This window comes from Festucalex cinctus, chromosome 3 (assembly GCF_051991245.1).
Source record: "Festucalex cinctus isolate MCC-2025b chromosome 3, RoL_Fcin_1.0, whole genome shotgun sequence".
In the NCBI taxonomy this organism is placed as follows: domain Eukaryota; kingdom Metazoa; phylum Chordata; class Actinopteri; order Syngnathiformes; family Syngnathidae; genus Festucalex; species Festucalex cinctus.
In genome coordinates, this window is record NC_135413.1 from 29,080,127 (window position 1) to 29,100,836 (window position 20,710).

Consider the following 20,710-nt stretch of genomic DNA (forward strand, 5'->3'; position numbering starts at 1 on the left):
TAATAACATTTGATTCAATATAAGTGAGATTACAAATTTGTAAAAAATAAAATAAAAATAGCACCTGTGAAAATGTGCAAGTTAATCTTAAAAGTTTGACAACCTCTGCTCTCATATTGCTTTCTCGAAAATCCAACACAGTCCTTCCTCTCTTTGACTTCCAAGTACAATTAATCGATCCGAAAACTATTAGTTCCTGCAAATAATAAATATTTGTTTATCTATCTCTTAAATACTCTTCCACTAGATGACATACATATCGAACCTGTTGCCAATCATACAACAGACTCCTCGTTGTGTTCAGTTAAACAAACCCAGATTTCACACGAAGTACATTTTTTTGAGTAAACTAAGACAAGATCTTTGCTATTTCAGTAAATGTACTTTTTCTGATTTTTTTTGTTTTTTGTTTTCTGGTGTGCCGCAAGATTTTTCCAATGTACTCACTGCCAGCCCAGTAAAAAGGAATCATTGACGTCTGTAGCCGTCAATGGCAGTCAATGACTTGATGCTCATGGAGTTAATTTCTTCTTCTCACTTTGGAGGTTTCAAAATCATCCAAATCATTCCAAATCATCATAGATATGCAAATGGAGTAAAGTACCCCCTCCCCCCCCCCCACACCTCCCCAAAAACCCCCACTGTCCACTTGCCATCTTTAATCTACTGTAAATCCTGTCCTTCAATTCTGATACCTTTACTCATTTTCACACTCGTCTAAAAAGTAATGAAGGTCAGTCACATGGTGACCTTTGATGATAGATGATCGATCATGTAGATTTTGCAGATCAGAGGTCCTCATTTGAAGAATTCTGGACCCAGGTGGTTTTTGTTGCGGGCTCATATTTTGTGGGATTTACTTATTTTAACCATCTCAAACCTCGGGATTTACGGTATTTTTATTATAACCTCCAAAATGTTATTTTTACATGTGCAACTTCACAAAGATTTATGGTAGTCTTGTCTTACCTATAAAACGTTTGGAGTCTCATTTCAATCTGCACATCTTTTGTGGGATTTATGATTTTATTTTTACCTGAACACATTTTGTGGGGTTTATGCGAGTGTCATTTTAATCGACCGGCATATTTAGTTTTTTACGGTAATTTTTTTTTTTTTTTTTTTTTTTTTTGAGCAATTTTGAAGATTTTACAGTAATTTTGTTTTTGCATTTTCTGCGTTTTAGTTTTTATTTTTGCAGTAGTGTCATTTTTACCTTTGAACTGTTTGTGTTTTATGGTAGTTTGACACATTTTGAGGGTTTTATAGTTTTTAATATGAATAACTTTTCAGGGATTTATGGTTGTTTTATTTTAACCTGTCGGACTTTTGATGGCATTTACAGTAGTCTCATTCTGATCTAGTTTTTAGTCTAACTTTTAAGGTTTTGTTCCTGTATTGATTTTTTTTGTTTCTCCAGTGCAATTTAGGGTTTTTGTTTTACGTTATTCCTTTGTGGATTTTACAGTAGTTTTATTTTAACACGCACACATTTTTATGGCAATTATGATCTGAAAATTTGAATGGGATTTCCCCTTACATTTTCATCTGCTCATTTTTTGGAGAATTTACGGTAATTATATTTTAACCCGCGCATCTTTTATGGGATTTACAATAGTATTATTTGCATGTGCAATTTTAGAGGTTTTACGGTAGTCTGAAACATGCACTTTCAGATTGGAAGTTTTCTGTGTCAGCATAAGTGATTGTGAAGGGCAGATTAGATTGACACGGCAACACAGAGGCGCTGAGATCTGATTGGTCGGCTCGCCACTGCCTTATGAATGAAACTGAATTGGCGTTAGTTACTAACAACTGTTTTCTCTCCTTTACTATGTGCGACTCTCTCCCCTTCCCCCCCCCCACCATTTTCCACCAATCATCCCCTTGTATTTCCTCTTCACACTCGACCCCGCCCCCATTCGACCCCACCCCACCCATAGACCACATAGCCCACATCATAGAGCTACTGGGCTGTATCCCAAGACATTTTGCGCTCTCCGGAAAATATTCCCGCGAGTTCTTCAACAGAAGAGGTAGCGCTGGCCAATCGAGCCGGCGGGATTGACGCACGCGGACGCCAAACGGCGGACGCGAATGCACACGTGGAGTCCAAAATGACCCGTGTTGGCGCGGTCCCGCCCGGGCGGAAGTGTGCGCCAGTCCCCTGTTTGTGTGTGTGTTTGCATGCCGTAATGTTGCCTGTTCCCTCTATGTGGTGGTGGTGGTGGCGCATGCAGACCACATCGCTCTGATCTCGGAGCTCCTCGGGAAGGTCCCGCGCAAACTGTACGCTGCCGGCAAGTTCAGCAAAGACTTTTTCGCCAAGAAAGGTAAACGCACGCCTTGCGCTCGCTCACTGGGCCCCGGGCGCAAAAAAAGGAGACGTGATGGGATCTTAAAGATCGAAAAAATGATCACGAGAAAATCTTGGTTGCGGCAGCATTCAGCCAATCAGTCGAAACCTCCTGCATGATTGTGTCAGTGTGATTAACCAATAGGAAGAGGGGGGAAAAATTAAACATGCTCTCTTACTGCTTGGTCTGCATATTAATCAAATAATTAATAATAGATTGTATTGTGTCTAATAAAGTCCATTTTAGGCTAACAATTTAATATGCATTGTATTAGCATGTGTTGTTTCCAAGGCAAATTAGCAGGCTTTTGGTGGAAGTAAGAGAACATGAGATTATGATTATTATTATATATTTTTTGTATTACTATAAAGAAGTTTTTCAGGAAGGTGTACTAGGGTCACACTGAAAAGAAAAATGTTTTCATGATATGAATAAAATCCAAATCTTATAAAAAAATAAAAAAATAATAAAAAAAATCAGTGATGTTAGAGAGAAAATTAGCTTTCATCTTCCGAGAATAAAGTTGGATTTTTTTTTTTTTCTGTAAGCCTCAATTATAGTGTTTTGAAAATTTCAGATTTCTTAGAGATAAAAAGTTGTACTGTTCAGAACTGCTGTAATTATATACATAAATGCAGGATTAAAGTAATTTTTCTTCTTGGAATATAGCTCATCATTTCTTAAAAAAAAAATATATATATATATATATATATAGTCTTTTTTTTTAAAGTTATTTATTATTTGTTTTTCTGGAACAAAATTCTCAAAATTTTTTCTACAAAAAAATCGGCAAAATTCTCATCACTTTTTTTTATACAAAAAAAAGAAATCCCCAAATTCTCACATTTTTTTTTTTTTTTCTGTAAACAATGGACTTAAAATATGAAAACAACATTCGAGGTCAAAAGGCTTTTTGTCATAAGATTAGCTAAGTTTTGTTTTACTAAAAAATCTCAACTAGTTTTTCGTGCAAAATCTAAAAAAAAATCTAAAAATTCTAAAAAAATAAAAAAAAAATGTAAAAAGATAGACATGTATTTATATTTTTTTATTATATGATTTTCTTTCTAAAAAAAAAATACAGAACCTTAGAAACACATTTTTTCCCTTGAACATGTGAGCTTTTTTTCTTATTTTCTTTTGAGCATGACCCTAATACCCCTTGGTAGTTTTTTTTTTTCCATCAATTTGACCGTCTTAACGGCAGCGCCCTCCCCACAGGCGAGCTGCGGCACATCACCAAACTGAAGCCGTGGTCTCTGTTCGACGTGCTGGTGGAGAAGTACGGTTGGGCTCATGAGGACGCCGGCCACTTCACCCAATTCTTGCTGCCCATGCTGGAGATGGTGCCCGAGAAGCGGGCGTCGGCGGGCGAATGCCTCAACCACGCCTGGCTCAACTCGTAGCCACGCACACCCGCAACCCCCCCTACAACCCACCCAAACCCCCGTCCGAACCCCCCCTGGTGGTACCACAGCGACTGGTTTGCAACCCTGAACGGAATGTAAAGACGAGCGTGTGGATTAACCCAAAAAAAAAAAAAAAAAAAAAAATTACGGCTGTCTTCCGAAGAGAGAGCTCGGACGCAATCGGCGATAATCGAAAATGGGAAGTGAATCGGAAACGGACCCTATTTTGGACACTGCCCAGAGCTCTTCCTGCCATGACCTTTGAACCCTTCAGTCATAACGGGGACCCTTCACTGGACGCTCTCGGCGGGGACCCCGCGCAGTTTCCTCCAAGAGCTGCATGGTCGCCGGCCCACCAGGGGGTGCCACTGCAGGAAATGTGAGGAATTACTACTTCAAAAAAAAACAAAAAACATGCATGGTGAATGGATGCAACTAAAGGCGGTACGATTTTCGCTGATTACTCCCAAGTCGGATGAAAAGGCGGGAGGGGTGTGTGGTCTCACCGGGAAAAGTCAACTGTTGCTGTGCCCCCCCCCCAACCCCCCCATACCCGGTTTTACCCCCAATGACAAAATGGACATTTGTGGCGGAGGTTGCACTTGTTGTCCTTCAGGAATTTGAACATTTTGTACATAAAGAAAAAATGAGACACGGGAACACACACACATGCACGCACGCACGCACATTCCAAACACAAGAGGCTGTGACCCCCCCTTTTACACGCACACACACATCTATCTCCTCCCTTAATCATTTATCACAACAGGTCCGGTTGCCTATTTTTTGCAATAAAAAAAAAAGTATAAGTAAATGGTGAGATATTTTTCAGAAAACAAAAAAGAATATTTAATTCATTAAAAAAAAAAAACAAGGACAAAAAAAAAAGAAAAAGAAATCTGCTTCTCTCTGGTTGTTGTAACCGTGACAAATCTTATTCTGAGGTGATTGTGTTTGTCTATTAGAGATTTTTTGCTGTTAATTAATATAATTATTATTTTTTACACCCCTCATTAGCTGATCAGCGCTGCTCTTTCTGGTGGTTTCACACTCGCGCACACCCAAACATAATGAGTTTTTTGCAATAAGAATATGTACAATTTGATTTGAATTGCACCAAATCCTCCTGATTTCATTCACTTTTTCTCTTTCTCAGCCATGCTGACTGTTCTTCCTGATGACAAAAAGTGCGTCTGTTGTCCGTGTTTTTCATTGACAGATTTAATAAAATGCTAAATGAATGGATTACATATATTGTCGTCTATTCAAACGATTGTCTTCATTATGGGTGGATACGTCTCATCATATTGCACACGAAAAAACTGCAAAATGTTATGTTCGAGGACATGTTACACGGTTACAGTACATCGTGATGTAAACAGCTCATAACCCAAAACCATGAAAAATGATAAAAAAAATAAAATAAAAAAAAGTATTACTGCTTTTCCTCAAATAGTGACCTTATCTTCTAGGCGCGGTGGTTTCTTAATGTATATATCATTTTTGTTTTGGTCATGTATTTATCACATCCTACTGTACAAACTCATCAGAAAAGTATTTTTGTTTTTTGGGAAAACTCTAAACTCCCCATTTCAGTTGTGCAATTTTGGAGCTTGAAAAGTTTCCATGGGAATTAAAGGGACCCCTCTGGGAAAACCGTTAGCTCACCTTGCCCGCATGCGAGGGCATTACAGCATCTTTAGCGCTCTCATTTTTATTTCCATTCCATTTGAGTGGCAGCAAATCTGTATGAATTTTTTTTTCTGGTGGAATTTTCTAAACTGCTTCATTCCCATGGAAAAGTATCAACAAAACCACACAAAGAGAGTGGACATAGCATCTGCTGAGCTAAAGTTGAACAAAAAATGAAAAAGATTAGGAGGTGCCACTTGTATCTGTTTACAGATTAATAACAAGAGGCCATCAAACAATACAAAATATTTTTCTTATGTATTTGTTATAAAACATGATATTGTAATATACAATTGAGCCCTGTTTAAAAAAAAAATGCATTTGTATACATAAAGGCTTTACTCAAATCATGGCCTGTACCCTCTGCAGTTAAGTAACAAAATACTCCTGGCCACAACATGAAGCATTTTCTGTTCTTGTACTAAAACATATATTTGGTTTGTCTAAGAATCCTCCATAATTGAGAGGCCGTACCAAGCGAAAATAACAATCAAATCCAACTTAATTGAGGTATGTAAGCATTCGTGAATGAATGAAAATGTTTGTTTTATACGAGTGAGGCACAGTTTTTGAGCAGCAGCGGTTTGGCCAGCTCCAAGATGTCCAAGTTGGGGTCCAAGGAGCGTCCGAGGCCCTCCAGCACCATGATGGCAAACACGATGGACGCAAAGTTACTCTCCAGCTTCACCTGTTGAGTGAGTATGCAAAAACAAAATGGTTTCATTGTCAAAATTGTCACATCGATTGTCAACTTCTTGTTTATGCAAACTCTGGTTTGATCATTAAACTGTGGGAGTAAAAACAAAAAACTATATATATACTAATTATGGCCAGTAGATGGCAGTATTTGGTCTCTTTTGGATGAGATCGCCATGTATCAAAAATAAAAATACAACAATCCAATATCACAATTATCACAATATTGTGGTTAGGATGGCAATACAAAAAAAGGTCACAATATTGTGTATAATTAAAAAAAAAAAAAAAAAAAAAAAAAAATGCATGCACACATTGAGTTTCTCCACATATTGACTCGCTTCACAAGCATATTATTTTCCCCTTCCCCTTTCATCTGAGTGCGGATTTTAAACATAGAAGGGCCAAAACATGCCTTGTGAAAATTAAACTGCACTAACAAAACCTCGCCACCAGAGGGTGCTACAACTGCGCAAATGGAAATTAATCTTTTTTTTTTTTAAACTCATTTGCTCCCAAAAACGTATGAATACGTTTTATTTTAAATGTTTTACGCGTCCCAAAGACGGATTTATACGTTTTTTATGCTACAGCATACAGAAGGCTTTGATGCAGCCTCTTAACTGCAATGAATGGTTGACAAAAATGGTAGTTATTACACAAAGGGCCAGCAGGAGGCAGCAGAGCTAAGGAGATGAACCAGGGCCATGTAGGGGAAAAAAAAAAAATCAATTACAATTCTAAATAGATTTGTGAATAATGATGAAACTTAGCTACATTGCAAAGCTAATTGGTGCAAAACGGCAACAGAGATATATATAATATATATTTTTTCTGATGAAAGAAGAGGCATTCTTTTGGTACGCTCCATATTTTTATAGCAATATAACACGATATTCTGTGGACCTTGCAAAATCAGTCAAAACAGACGGGAAGTCAACGGGATTGCTTCAGTGAAAATGGCTGGGAGTGAATGAGTTAATGTGCTGCTTTTAATATCATGACGACGACGATATATTGTGGCAGTTTTAACATCGCGATATCACGATATTGCCATTATCGTCACACCCCTAACTTGTGATTGATCATATTGTTTACCTTGTGTTTGATGAGTAGGCCGAAGACTCTGGACAGCAAGTCAGCCACTTGGATCTGTAACAGCAGGTAAAATGGCGTCACGAATAGTTTTTAAAAAAGGAAAAGACAAAAATAAGGAAGATACCTTCCCCAAGGAGAGGGTGCTGCTGAGAGCCACGTCCACCAGTTCGGCCATCTCCTTCTTGAAACGTGGCACGTCTTGGCACTCGTTGGCTCGAGCGTGATGGAGGATAAGCTCTGCTACTCGCTCACCCTTGAAGACACAAAAAAAAACAGATAAGAAACAACAAACACGAGGACATGGAAAGCAGCGACAACAAAAGCGGCACCTGTCGCCGCACCACGGCGGTGAAGACGGCCTTGAAGTTGTCCAGGTCGCGGGCGCTCAGCTGGGCCACGATGCCGGCGTCCAGCAGCACCAGCTGGAAAGGACACGGCTCGGGTCGGACGCTCACCACCACCGTGTCCCACAGGTCGGTCAGGGTGGTCTTACCGCGCTCTCCTCCGGCGGCATCCGAGGAGCCGACGACGGGCGGGCCGCAGCGCTGCACCAGGATGTTGCCCGGATGGAGGTCGGCGTGGACGAAGTTATCCACAAAAACCTGCAAGAGAAAAATAAAATTACATTTGACATACAGTCGTGTTCAAAATGGCGGCAAGTGTGTTTGAAAACGTTGACTAAAGCTCAAGTGAATTTTTAGCGATCTCTCTATTTTTTGCTTTGATTTATGAGCAAAAATTTGAAATACAAGCACTTAGATGATGACACAATTTTGCCAGATAGTAAACAATTCTTCAAAAATGAGACTTTTTATTTTTTGTAAAGCAGTTTGAGTTGTTTCTTTACATATAAATAATGTTGACTTGACTTTCAAGCTGTTTATGAACACTCCGAGTTGAAGTTTACGGTCAAGGTAAACCTTAGACAAAGAGGATTACTCGTTTTGTAGTTAGCTTAACTGGCTTAAAGAAAGTCTGCTAGCTTAATGCTAACACATTATTGACGGCACTTAGACATGGTAATCAAACGAGCATATAGTAGTTTAATTTGCTAGCTTAATGCTAACATATTATGAAAACACCAAAGAAAGGGTAACCAAACCAGCATATAGTAAAATTTGCTACCTTAGATGCTAATAACATACGTTGGAAAATGCCATAGTAACCAAAGTTGCATATAGCAGTTATGTTTTCTAATGCTAACATATTGTGGAAAACACCATCGAGAGGGTAACCAAAATATTGAATTGCTAGCTTAATGCTAACATAGACAACACTACAGGGTAACCAAATTGGAAACTAATGTAGTGATTTTTTATTTTTATTTTTTTTACATCAACATATTATGGAAAACACCATAGACAGGGTAACCAAAAATGGTTAATTTTTCTAGCTTAATGCCAACATATTATGGAAAACACCACTGACAGGATAACCAAAGGAGTAGTTAAGTTTGCTAGCTTAATGCTAATTATGGAAAACACAATCAACAGAGAAACGAAAAGTAGGCTAGTTACATTTGATAACTTAATGCTAATAACATATTGTGAAAAATGCCATAGGCAGAGTAACCAAACTAGCATATAGTAGTTATATTAGCTAACTTAATGCTAACACATAATAGAAGATGCCAGACAGGGTAACCAAACTAGCATATATATTAGTTACATTAGCTAACTTAATGCTAACATCATGGAAAACACCATAGACAGAGTAACCAAAATACTTAATTGGTAGCTTAATGCTAACGTATTATGGAAAATGCCATAGACAGGATAAACAAACTAGCATATAGTAGTTAGTAGTTACATTAGCTTACTTAATGCTAACAAATTATAGAAAATGTCATAGACAGGGTAACCAAACTAGCATATAGTGGTTACATTAGCTAACATCATGGAAAACACCACATACAGGGTAACCAAAACACTTAATTGCTAACTTAATGCTAACATACTAGAAAAAAACCACAGGGCAACCAAATTGGCAAACCAATGGCTTATTTTTATTTTTTTATTTTCTTTAAAGGTATGGAAATTAAAACATGTTTTCATAATCCAATTCGACAGATTGCCAGTGAAGTGTTACCTTGACGTTAGCTCACCATTTTTAGCAGGGTGTCGACTCCCATCCTGGCAATCCTGCGCTTCACCTCCTGCGGAGTCTCGGCTCTCAGATACTCGGAGATGGGCTCGCTCTCCTGGATGACGGAGAACGACAACTCAGTGATTGTTTCGCATTGGATTGATTGTCTTTACAGTACACACGTTTGTGTGCTCACTTCAAATGTTTCCACTAGGATCGTCCGAGTGACAAAAGGCCGCAACGGAGCGGGGAACTTCACGGAGTCCACCTTGCGGAAATTCTCGCGGAAGTGTTCAAAGTTCTTGGCCTCGAAACGGAGGTCGATCTGCAACAAATAAATACGCCTTCCAATTATCTGCATAAAAACGAGGGCTCGCTGCACAGTTATTTCCACACCTGTTTGGTCATGAGTTTCTCAAACTCGTCGACAATCTCGGGCAGGCTGAGCCACTTGAGTCCGGGCAGGCAGTGCAGAACGCAGCTAGCGACCTTCATCAGGAGCAGGTCCATCTCCACCTGCCGTCTCAGGCCTGGATGGATCACCTTCAAGTACAACAGCAAAGCGTCATTTGACATGTAACTTCTTTTGCTATTTCTAGAGCTAACTAACTCACCTTGATAGCCACAGGTATCAAGTTATCCTTCTGTGAGGTGTTCTGCTCGTGCAGCGCCTCGTCATCGTCCTTGCTTCCTCCCTTCCAGAGATTCCACACAGCTCCGCTCAACCCAGGAATCTCCCACGCTTCCAGAAGATCCTCCCGCTCCAGCTCGTCCACCAGCGTCTGGAAGTCCGGGTCCTCCACCTGATCCTTGTTGGCCCAGCCGCGGTAGACCTGCGCCACGCAGCCCGAGCCCACCGGTTCCTTGCTCTCAAACACGAGCACCTTCTTCCAGCCCTCCCCGAAAGCCCTCTTGAGGCACTGCTTGGTGTGGGCCCAGGAGTGAGGACGGACCTTCACGTGGAGCCTGGAGAAGCGGTCGCAGAACTCCTGAGGGAAGACGTCCCGCCTGGTGCTGGCCCACTGGCCCAGCTTGATGAACGCCGGGCCGGAGCTTTCCGTCACCCACAGCAGGGCGTCCAACCAGCACGACGCCCAGCGAGCGGAGACCAGAACAAGCGGGGAGAGAAGCAAGATCGGGGAGAATTTCAAGAACAGAACAATGGCGCGCAGGCCCAGGCGGAGGAGAAAGACCAGTTTGTGCACCTGAACCTTGGCAAGAGATTTCCTGGTGCTGATGGGGGCTTGCAGAGAAGCTTGTTGGCATTTGGCTGAGGTTGCACCGGCTGTGCCCCAACACACCAATGCAACCTTGGAGATGTTGGTCAGAACGTGCCTCCTCTGGACCAGACATGACCTGGACGTCTGGATGAGTCTGGTTCGGCCAAAAAGGTTTGCTCTTTGCAGGGTAGACTTCAGATTGAGAAGAACCGCTCTTGCTCCAAGTATCGCCACTGCCATTGTACGTAATGTGCAACTATCGGACGGCGAAAATGTCTTTTAATGAGTAACTAACATAATAAATTACTAAACTAGAAGAAAAATATCAACCGTTCCATATAAGCGCGAGGCTACCTACATTAGCTACCGGTAACATACAATGTAACATTTACCAACAAGAAAAACAAAATCATAACATTTTGTGGTGTTGTAATTAGCTATCATCGTGTGTCCAAAATTAAGAGATTACTCATTGTTAATCTTGTTGATATCGCCATGGCCACAGAAATCAGACTCCACCAATGAATCCATAAATGTGACAGCGGCTATACTTCCGGGCATGACGTAACGTTATCACGATCACGTGGTTTGTGCTTAAAGGAATGCCGACATAAAAAAAAAACACACATACAAAAAACTGTTATTCGTTGGATTCGTTTCTACGCTTGTTACTGTTACTCATAGGTCGAAGATAAATATTTATATTATGTGAACTTGCTTAAAGTAAAAAATTAAAACGTTACACAATTTTTTTTTTAGCTCGCTAGTTTAATTTGGTCAACACGACGACAAGCAGTGACCACGCAGGAACCATGGATGGATAGAGTGTTGTCGAACGTTTTCCCTCAAAGGTAAGTTAAATAAGCACACAGGTTTAATTCAAATCAAACTTTGCTCACAGTAAGCTATTTGAAATTGCAATGACGCCGACTGTCCGACAGATAGCGACGTAAACCGTAACTTCCCACCTTGTACTGTAACACGAGCCCCTAACCCGGCCTACACAAATAAAATCAATTAAAATACCATTTTCACGTCTATGTATTTGATTTACTGTCTTTGGTTTGTTTCACACAAGTTCACAACGGATCATAATGTTTGTATAATTATCTGGAGTGGCGAGCTATCCATCAAGTGTGAAAATTAAACACCCAAGTAAATTTAATCTGCCAATTTCTGAAAATTGGTATGTGAACGAAGCGTTCTGCAGTGACAGCATTATCACCACCTCTACCAATGAGTTTCTCCTATGACTTGAAATAAAAAAATAAATAAAAATAAAACACTTTGGCGCGGTGGGGGACTTACTAACAGATCAAAGCTAAAAGGTAAGCAGAGCTGCTGTTAGCGCAGATTGCCATTAGCAAACATTGTTGAGAGCATACATTTCTTCTTAATAATCTTGATAAATATTCATCCTCTAAGTTGTCTACGTGGGGTAAGAGCAACATCCATCCATCCATTTTCTTAACCGCTTATTCTTCACTAGGGGGTGCTGGAGCCTATCCCAGCTGGCTACGGGCAGTAGGTGGGGTGCATCTTGAACTGATTGCCAGCCAATCCAGGGGTAAGAACAACACTGTTAAATTAATTGTCAAGTGTGTTTTGGTGATACGCGGTTATAAAATGCTGCATGATCCACCAGTGATGATACAATGGACTCACATGGGCACTCACTTTAGGTGAGATGACAGCGTCATGCTCTTATAAACGGAACTTCATTGAATCATGAAGTTGTTGGCAGAAGGAGGTTTTGTAAAAATATGCCTGATTCTTGATCTTTGATGTTGGAATAAAGCAGGCTACTGACATTTGGGAACAATGAATCTTCTTGTGATTAAATCCTAAATTCACTATGGCAAATAAAAAGTAGGGGTAATCACTAATCATACAACTCTGTGGTGGTCCAAATGTGTTTTAAAAGGACAATTATAGTCCAAATGAGTGTAGGTGTATATTGGTCATAAAACAGCAGAGCCTTTGTAGTTTCCATATGTTGTGGATATGAGTGGAAGTAGCGCAACTTCCTGAGAGGATACTCCTTTTTCCTGACTATAATTCCCTGTGAAATCACTTTGTTGTATCAAAGCAGTATTGGGTAAGGCGGTGAACTACTCCTATGGTCATTAAGGGCAGGAAATGAAGAGGCAAGGCCCAAATGTTGATTGTATTGTCTGCTTCTCTGCTTTGACAGGAGCTCTTGCATGTAACCTACAAGGAGGGATAGGAACCTGGTCCCACCATCTTCCCAGTCACGGATCATTCCCCTGGACAGTGCACTCCTGGAATCCCAGCTGTAGGCCTGGTCGAGGACCCCGCAACACAATAAGGTGGGCTAAACGCCAAACAGATGTTACTCCCACCACACCCCCTCCTTACGCTTCTTCCCCCCTGGTTCCCACCACAGCTACTGATGGACACGCCAGGCCTTATTTTTTATTTTATTTATTTATTTATTTAGTGCTTGTGCGTATGGATTGTTGTTCGTCTCTGTGTGCCCTGCGATTGGCTGGCAACCAGTCCAGGGTGTCCCCCGCCTACTGCCCAGAGCCAGCTGATATAGGCGCCAGCACCCCCCGCGACCCTTGTGAGGAATAAGCGGTCAGGAAAATGGATGGATGGATTTATTTATTTATTTATTTTTTAGAGCTCACTTGCATTTCAAAGGCAGCATCAGTGGTTTGGGTTCAGCAGGAAAGGAGACTTTATGAAGTGGCTCATTAAGATCCATTAACATGTAACACGACATGAAGGCTGAATGAAATGTGACCCAGATGCATGTGTCAATACAGTACAGCATCCAATCCAATCCATTTATTCCCTTGGTCATTCAAACATTTGGTAGTTGGTACGATCAGTTACAGCTGTCAAAAAAAAAATGGTAGTGTACCAAAATCAAAGCTTGGCACTTGTTATCCTTTACAGCTACTTTTATTCTAAAATTCTTTCGACGCACCATCCTTAAAAATGAACGGTCCTTACAAATGTGCTGCCATTCAAAACGGAAATAAGCATGCTTTCCAAAAGTATGAGATTAATTGTCACATTGTCACCAATAAATAATCTACCAAATACACATTTCTTTACTAAGACAGCTAGATCAGTAAGGAATTTCTGCTGCACCTTCTGTAGTTCATCATGGAGCGCTCTGCTTTCTGTCCCGCCACTCAGCCTTCACTAGCACTTGTTGTTGCTGTTGTTGACCAGTGCAAATAAGACAAACAAATCATCACCCCCCTCATTAGGAAAAGGAAGGGCAACTTCTTGAATTGGCTCCCATAGGAGGAGGTTATTTATGCGTGTTAGTCGTGCCTCTTCCTGATCTTCATTCCCACTTTTTTTTTTTTTTGTGGAACAGGACACTTTGGTTTCCATGACAACCCGTGCTCCAATCCCCTGTCCAGCTGCAGATTAGTTCAGCGGTGGGGGGTTTTGGTTTTGGTGGGAGGAGTTGAGGAGTAGGGGGGCGATGATGGAAAATAGAGAGAGAGAGAGAGAGAGAGAGAAGGGGAGAAGGGGGTGGCCTGAGGAACTCAGCACTGGGAAAACTTTGAGAAACAGAGAGAGCGAACGAGATAGGGAGAGAGAGAGAGAGGGAGCTCCACATCACCAATGAGAGAAATAGACAAAGTGGAAGGAAAATGAAAACGGCTGTCAACATCTGAGGCTGCACGCTGGTCAGAAGGAGGGATCTTGCTGACTTTTTTTTTTTTGTTCCCTTTTTCATCAAACCCTGGCGGGACAGGCTTTGGAATGCCTGCTGAGAGACGCCGGGGACAGCGGCGTACGGAGTGAGGAGAGCCATGCAAGACGTGGATGCTGCCTTACGCAAAATGAGGGACTGCCACGGGAGCGCTTCATCAGGGCTCAGCCAGCTCGGAAAGGTAAGGAGACTGTCCTGTGTTGCTTTTTCCACACCGGACACATTTGAGTCTGTTCAGAGATCAATGAAGAAGAAGTAACCCAGTACTCTCAGATTTGCCACCTGACTGAAGTGATTGCTTCATGCGCACTCAGGCAACTTTGTGCATGTGATACACTGTCCGCTCCCCTCCATCCTCTCAATGGTTGGCCGCTTACTGTAAATGAAAACATTTGGGTAAAAGTCAGAGCGCATGCTGAAGCCATCACAAATTGGCAGGTTAAAGCAAGGGGGAGGAGGGGAAAAAGGAGGCGGGGGGGGGTGTTAAGCGGGGATGAGCATTCTTCCCAGTGAACAAAAGCAGCTCTGCGAGCAGGGCCCCTGCGCCTGCTTTGTTGCGAGGAGACACAGGCAGGCGTGGAAACCTCTTCCAGCGAGTGCGCGCTAGTTCAGGTGATTCGACTGGCGTGGATTCACTTATGGCAGGGGAAACTGGTGAAAGATGGTGGCCTGAAATTTAATGGACGTAATCACCAGGTCAAATAAAAGACCTCTATTATCTTCACAAGAATGCAAACTTTTGTGCTCAAGGCCCATGAACTCTTGACGCTTTGGTTTCATGATGTTACAAAAGTGCTCACATTAAGTTTGCGGCTCCAACATAAGTGAATAGGAGCGCTCATGTTACATCGGTTACATCTAACATTATCAACACAGAAGTAAGAACTTTCAGCTGACTAATCAACCGACTGCTCCGTATCTAATGTTTGCCCACAGTATTTGTAAAAATGAAGGACTTTGACTTCAAAAGTATGCCTTCCAATATTTCAGCAAATCACACATACGGGAAAAAGTCCAACTGACTGACTGATGAAGCGCTGTGACTCACGCAAAAGTCACTTGATGACATCTGGCCACCACTGCACAGGAAGTCGTGCATTTTGAGCATTTAAAGCTTTGTTCGGCATCTGTGGACAGCATCAGCTCGCGTGACATCATTGCTGAATGGACACAGAATCTCCTTCAAGGAACCAACACACAGCAACTGCTGCAGCACAAGAAATTAATGTCGTCCATATGTATTTTTTTAATTCCAAACTCTGCATGTAGAAAATGTGGTTTCCTTTCCAACTAGGAAAACATGTGGAGCTTGTTTTTGTTGTTTTTATGTTTTAACTCCTGAGGAAAATAGCACATTTGAAAATTCCCACATGGCACGCTTATTTTTTCACCTCTCCCATCTGCTGAATTTGATTAACAAGGCTTTTCGGTGCCACTGCCGATATCCGGCATTTTTGTCCAATATCGGCATCACACTTTTTAAAAAAAAAAAATCTGATGGCGGATTTGAGATCAATTTAAAACTGTCTTAACTTGAAGGAACTGTATATTTAAATTCTCTGGTAATTTCATAAGAGAAGCTGCTGTCCCAATAGGAACTCTCTGCACCATTTGTTTTTGTTATGATAGTCAAAGAAAAATGAGTGAAGAATTTATCATTTCAGTTATTTTGGCATTTTAGAAAACTTCATTTACTGTGGAAAACTATAGGGAGCTATAGTTGTTTAAGTTTTCATTGAAAGGTGTATTCAAGGATCTTCGCTTGCTGCATCTTCCGGGTGGATCATCTTAGTGATTGGTTCTCGATCCCGTCAATCAATCTGCCGTAACAACGTCGAACTCTCATCAAAGTACTCTGATACTCTAAGCCATTTAACTCATTCACTCCCAGCTATTTTCACAGAAGCAATCCGTTTCGCTCCCGGCTGTTTTACTGGATTTTTTGACTGACTTTGCAAGGCCCACAGAATATTGTGTTCTATTGCTATTAAAAACATGGAACCTACCAAAAGAAAGATTAAAGTCTTTTCTTTCATCAGGGAAAAAAAGTATATTTCTATCTTTTCCCGTTCTGCAGCAATTAGTATTAGAATATAGCTAAGTTTCATCATTATTCACAAATCTATTTAGAATTGTCAGTATTTGAGCTTTTTTTCAACATGGCCCTGGTTGGTCTCCTTTGCTCTGCTGCCACCTGCTGGCTGTTTGTGTAAGAACTACCATTTCTTTAACCGTTCTTTGCAGTTGAGAGGCTTACTCAAAGCCTTCTGTATGCGCTAGCATAAAAACAACAACAACGTAAAAACATATAAATACGTCTTTGGGACACTTACAACATTTAAAATAGAAGGTCAACGTTAACAATCTACTTCACTCTAATAAGTAACTGACAAAACAACCTAAATGAATCTACGTTTACAGTTGCATTTCATGATAAATAGAAAACCTAACGATTCACACATCAGGCAGTACACACGGACACCTTTTCAACTGATCAAAATTCGTGTATTGTATTTTGGTGTACAAATCATGCATGCTCAAATATGATGAACATCGAAACAGCTGTGCATGCAGCGTCCATCTTTGTGAGCGTTAAGGGATGTCGTGTTCCCTGTTAGCTAGTGATCAGGAATGTCTGCTATGTCCTATAAGTACTGACCCAGACCCGATTCTTATCACTCAGCCAACATCATCCGTTTCTTTGGCTGATTTTGTGTGATTTTTAACTACCAAGAACAGGAGCGGGACATTTGATTTACTGCTCCAATGCGTCAGCAGCGGAGGAGCTCTTTGATTTAGGGACACACATTTGTACTCCCTTCAAATGTGAGTTGAATGTAAAAAAGAAAAGAAGTGGCTTTTGCAGCACACCAGTGTGTGTCCGCTCACATTAGGTTGGACGTTTTCTGCGGAGAGATGTTTTACAGAGATGGAGATAAAGAGCCAGGGACTGTCTGTCTGTCTGCCTGTCTGTGGGATTGTAATAAAGAGGCTACAATCTTGTCATGGCTCGTTGAAGTGGAGACATTGTGTGTTAGAGTGCGTCTGCTGTTTACATTCAAGCCAGGGGTACTGGCTAACTGTCTCCAGTGTTTGTCTCCAATGTTCACGTGTTCAGAGCCTTCTTGCGAGGGAATTACTGCGAAAAAAAATTAATGGCAGATGTTTACCCAAGTGACAATAAGTGAATCATTTTTATTTTTTATTTTATTTGGAGGAAGTGGATAAATGGATGTTGTTAATGAGTCACAGGACGCTACAGTCATCCAGAAATCTCTCAGTGGACCTTATTATTGTCATATAAAATATATCAAGGTTGTGATTTTCACAGCTAATTATGAATGACACGATACGGACAAAAGTTTTAGGACACACCGTGACCTAAATAATTCGATATTAACGCGGTAATACAGTCATGCAAACATATGGTAGGCATACGACTCAATAAGATGCTGTGATATTATTATTATTTTTTAAAATCATTTTTCAGAGATGATAAAGATTAAGAATATATGCCAGTGAGTATTGTTATGTTATTGGTCTGCGTGTGTTGTTGCAATAACCGTTGCTTCTAAAACTGTGACTAACAATGCTAACCGTTAGCAAAACGCCTTTAAGCTAAGCTAATGCAATAAGCAATAAGCTAAGCTAATGCAAAATTTTGTGGTTGTTTTAATTGTAATTCATTGCCACCATACATTTGTGCTCGTATGTCAAGTTTGCACCGGCAAGTAAAGGAAAAAAAAAAAAAAAAAAAAACAATCTGCAAAATTACAGCTCATATCTTGAAAAACTTGACATTGGATCACTTGTAACTCAAGACACCACTACATTTGGACACTTTTGTACAATTACTTCCTACTTTGTAGGAATCGTTTTGGGGAAGACCTTTTTCTGTTCTATAGTGCAAAATCCAGAAAGGCTTGCTTGCTGATGAGTTGGGTAAAGAACTTGAGAGAGCCCTGACCTCAACCCCATCAAACTTTTTGGGCCAGTAAAGTTGCGCCATTTACAACCCTGGAATTTCCAGATGTCCTAATACTTTTGCCCGTATGCGTTTGTCAGTGGGCACAGTCCGTTTGTTTTTCTATTCTCTACCGATCAAAAAGGGCTGGAGGAGGTTCCGACCCCTTTGCTCCTCTTCCTTCCCTTACAGGAACTGCTCTTTGACAGGCACTCAGCGGGACGGCCCTCCAGCCTGTGTGCTAGGCCACGCTGTTGTTGCCACGGCGACACTCTGAAAAGACCGTGTCCTGCGGTGACAGCGACGGAATCCTTCTCCCTGAGCAGATTTGGTGTTGGGTATATTGTCTGTCTGTCATATTGGCAGATGGCCACAGTTGAAAGTCATGATCAAAAACAATCCCGACCACCCCCACACATCCTTGCGCTCACACGTGTGCACACGTGCACACATGCATGGGTAATGCACACCATATTACATGTATAACCATGTCTGAAGTCCAAGCAGCATGAATACATTGATACATGCTAGTGGAGGTGTTTGTAGAAAGCCTTCATTTTGTCACCAGATTTACTTTTACCAAAACGTGCGCACGTGCAGCCAGCTGTAAACGTTTTCGATCTGTTCTGATTTGAATATTTTCACCTCTAAGGCATAATAGAAATCCATTTTAGGTTCGAGCCAGCTCAGTTTAGTAGCAGTCCCTCCCAAGTACGGTAATAGGGTGAGTTGGAGTAAGGACGGGCATCCATCACCCGTAAGACCGATGCCGAAACGTCATCCAACAAAGCAACCCTAAATATGTAAAAAGTTGGTAATATGTAAACCATATAAACAATGTAAGAATTGACCTTACCTTCCATCACCACCGCCACCAAAAAAAAAGAAAAAAAAAGAAAAGAAAAATGTTTTTTTCCCCGCAAAACCGTAAGACTCGGAACTAAACAAAATCGGGATATATTGGTGCGAAGCAGTGACCACACGGTTAACTTTGACGGTGCTTTTTACTAACAACGTTACTAACCATGTTTTGAGTATTTAATGGTCATTTAGCTAACACCTGGTTAAGAATTTAACCAGCGGTTAAGGGTTAACGAGTGGTTAAGTTAACCAAGAACTCAACAACCAGGTCCTCGTATATTCTGAAATCTGAGATCTTTGTGTAATTCCCAGTCACACAACTTCAGGAGTGTTCAATGTTTGGAGGTTCCACTGTTATATTCTGATCTGGGTCAGTACAATGCTCGAATAGAGATGCAAAAGCAACGTCACAGGAATTTCAGTCGTTTGCCAGAAACGTCACACACACATACAGGATGACGAGTACAGCCGCTGGAACTACCACTTTAGTTTCTGCACACTGTGACCCAACGTGGCGGCAAACACACTCCATTAAACACTTGTGTGCAACTTGGAAGAATGAAATAGGATAGTGAACATACATTTAGCCTTCAATAAGCAGCTCAGTCCTGGTTGTGGGGAAGAAGGCTGCCATCTGGAAAGGAATGTGGCCATCTGGGTTCAAAGTGGACCTCAAATGTGGCCGCGCAGGCTCTTTGATTTAGTTCCGTTTCGCCATATTGCGGAGCGCATTCCAAACAAAATGGGAAAAAGGTTAACGCATGCTTTGCTAGTTTGGCTATGCAGAGTGCGTACACCACAATGTTTGATATGGAAACACTGCAAGTCGTTTTAAATAGTTCCAGACGCACTTTTTGCGGATTGAACGCGAGGAATCAGTTGCTTGAGGACGTTATGAATGGAAACTAGAATGACACTCGGTAGAGTACAGGACAGTAGCGTGCATGATTGTGCCATGGTCAAACTGTTAGCAAAAGCTGTTGGAATCAAGCAGCGGTGATATCTTGGGCTGTACCGTTTTTGATTCTGGGGCATCAGGTATCAAGAAGAGTATATCGATAGAATAAATTCCTCAAACAAAGTTGGAATGTGGGTGAACAAGATTATGTTTCTGTTTTGTTATTAAAGGTGGGGTTAGAACAAGCTAGGGTATAATCTGCAAAAAGTGGGTTAGGAAGAATGAAAGTTTGGTGGTTAAGGTTGGCAATCGAATTGAAAAAGTGTGTTAGGATCAAGCCAAGGTAAGAACTGCACATTGTTGTTGTTTGGGTTTTGATTTGAGTTTGGGTTAGAAAGAATTGTGATTCGGGTTGTTGCTAAGGAAACTATTGTAATTCAGAAATGTCCGTAGTATGTAAATGCTAAGTCAAAAATATAACCATCATAAACATCAAAATTGCCTGTCCTGTTTTTGATCATAGAGGAGCTAGGGGTTCTGTCTTATACTGATGAAACACAAAGGCTCAGCAAAATTGCTCAGCTTTTACGGAAGACTACAAAATATTATTTCCTGTTGACAGGCTAAAATTCAGAAGATTTCAACAAATGTTAACTGGAGCAATGTCTCTAAGTGATTCACTTGATAGTGAATATAGAAAAATCGGGATTCACCGTTGTAAACCGGG

The 20,710-nt window shown here is 41.0% G+C and overlaps 3 protein-coding genes across 12 annotated transcripts in view; 2 read left to right on the plus strand and 1 right to left on the minus strand.

Annotated features, from left to right (window-relative positions):
• The window catches only part of srpk2 (SRSF protein kinase 2), a 47,013-nt gene extending 42,002 nt beyond the window's left edge, over positions 1 to 5,011 (plus strand). For 7 of the 9 annotated variants that reach the window (XM_077517395.1, XM_077517393.1, XM_077517391.1 and 4 more), the window contains 2 exons: positions 1,944 to 2,036; positions 3,579 to 5,011. In XM_077517395.1, the coding sequence (XP_077373521.1) occupies positions 1,944 to 2,036; positions 3,579 to 3,763 (278 nt within the window). In that variant the 3' untranslated portion in view covers positions 3,764 to 5,011. Of the gene's footprint in view, positions 1 to 1,943; positions 2,037 to 2,240; positions 2,334 to 3,578 lie in introns of all 9 variants that reach the window. The other 2 variants (XM_077517392.1, XM_077517399.1) reach the window with 1 other exon arrangement.
• On the minus strand, positions 4,536 to 11,126 carry adck2 (aarF domain containing kinase 2). Its single transcript, XM_077517406.1, has 8 exons — positions 9,952 to 11,126; positions 9,734 to 9,880; positions 9,534 to 9,662; positions 9,357 to 9,452; positions 7,582 to 7,854; positions 7,377 to 7,505; positions 7,253 to 7,306; positions 4,536 to 6,146 (listed from the first exon to the last, which is right to left on the minus strand). The coding sequence occupies exons 1-8, from the start codon at positions 10,795 to 10,797 to the stop codon at positions 6,006 to 6,008; spliced, it is 1,815 nt and encodes a 604-aa protein (XP_077373532.1). The 5' UTR covers positions 10,798 to 11,126; the 3' UTR covers positions 4,536 to 6,005.
• Positions 11,127 to 11,139: 13 nt separating this feature from the next.
• LOC144016361 (DENN domain-containing protein 2A) overlaps positions 11,140 to 20,710 on the plus strand; it is a 38,944-nt gene continuing 29,373 nt past the window's right edge. The window contains exons 1-4 of one of the 2 annotated variants that reach the window (XM_077517387.1): positions 11,140 to 11,408; positions 12,047 to 12,124; positions 12,752 to 12,887; positions 14,303 to 14,441. The gene's annotated coding sequence lies outside the window, so the exon portion shown is untranslated. Of the gene's footprint in view, positions 11,409 to 12,046; positions 12,125 to 12,751; positions 12,888 to 14,141; positions 14,442 to 20,710 lie in introns of those variants that run through there. The other variant, XM_077517388.1, reaches the window with a different exon arrangement.

What these genes read in the sequence shown, in the direction of transcription:
- adck2 (XM_077517406.1), bottom strand. Translation starts at nt 10,797, where the DNA reads ATGGCAGTGGCGATACTTGGAGCAAGAGCGGTTCTTCTCAATCTGAAG. An exon ending in TGATACCTGTGGCTATCAAG is followed by an intron (nt 9,881 to 9,951) that starts GTGAGTTAGTTA and finishes TTGTACTTGAAG; the next exon opens with GTGATCCATCCAGGCCTGAG. An exon ending in TCGACACCCTGCTAAAAATG is followed by an intron (nt 7,855 to 9,356) that starts GTGAGCTAACGT and finishes TTTCTCTTGCAG; the next exon opens with GTTTTTGTGGATAACTTCGT.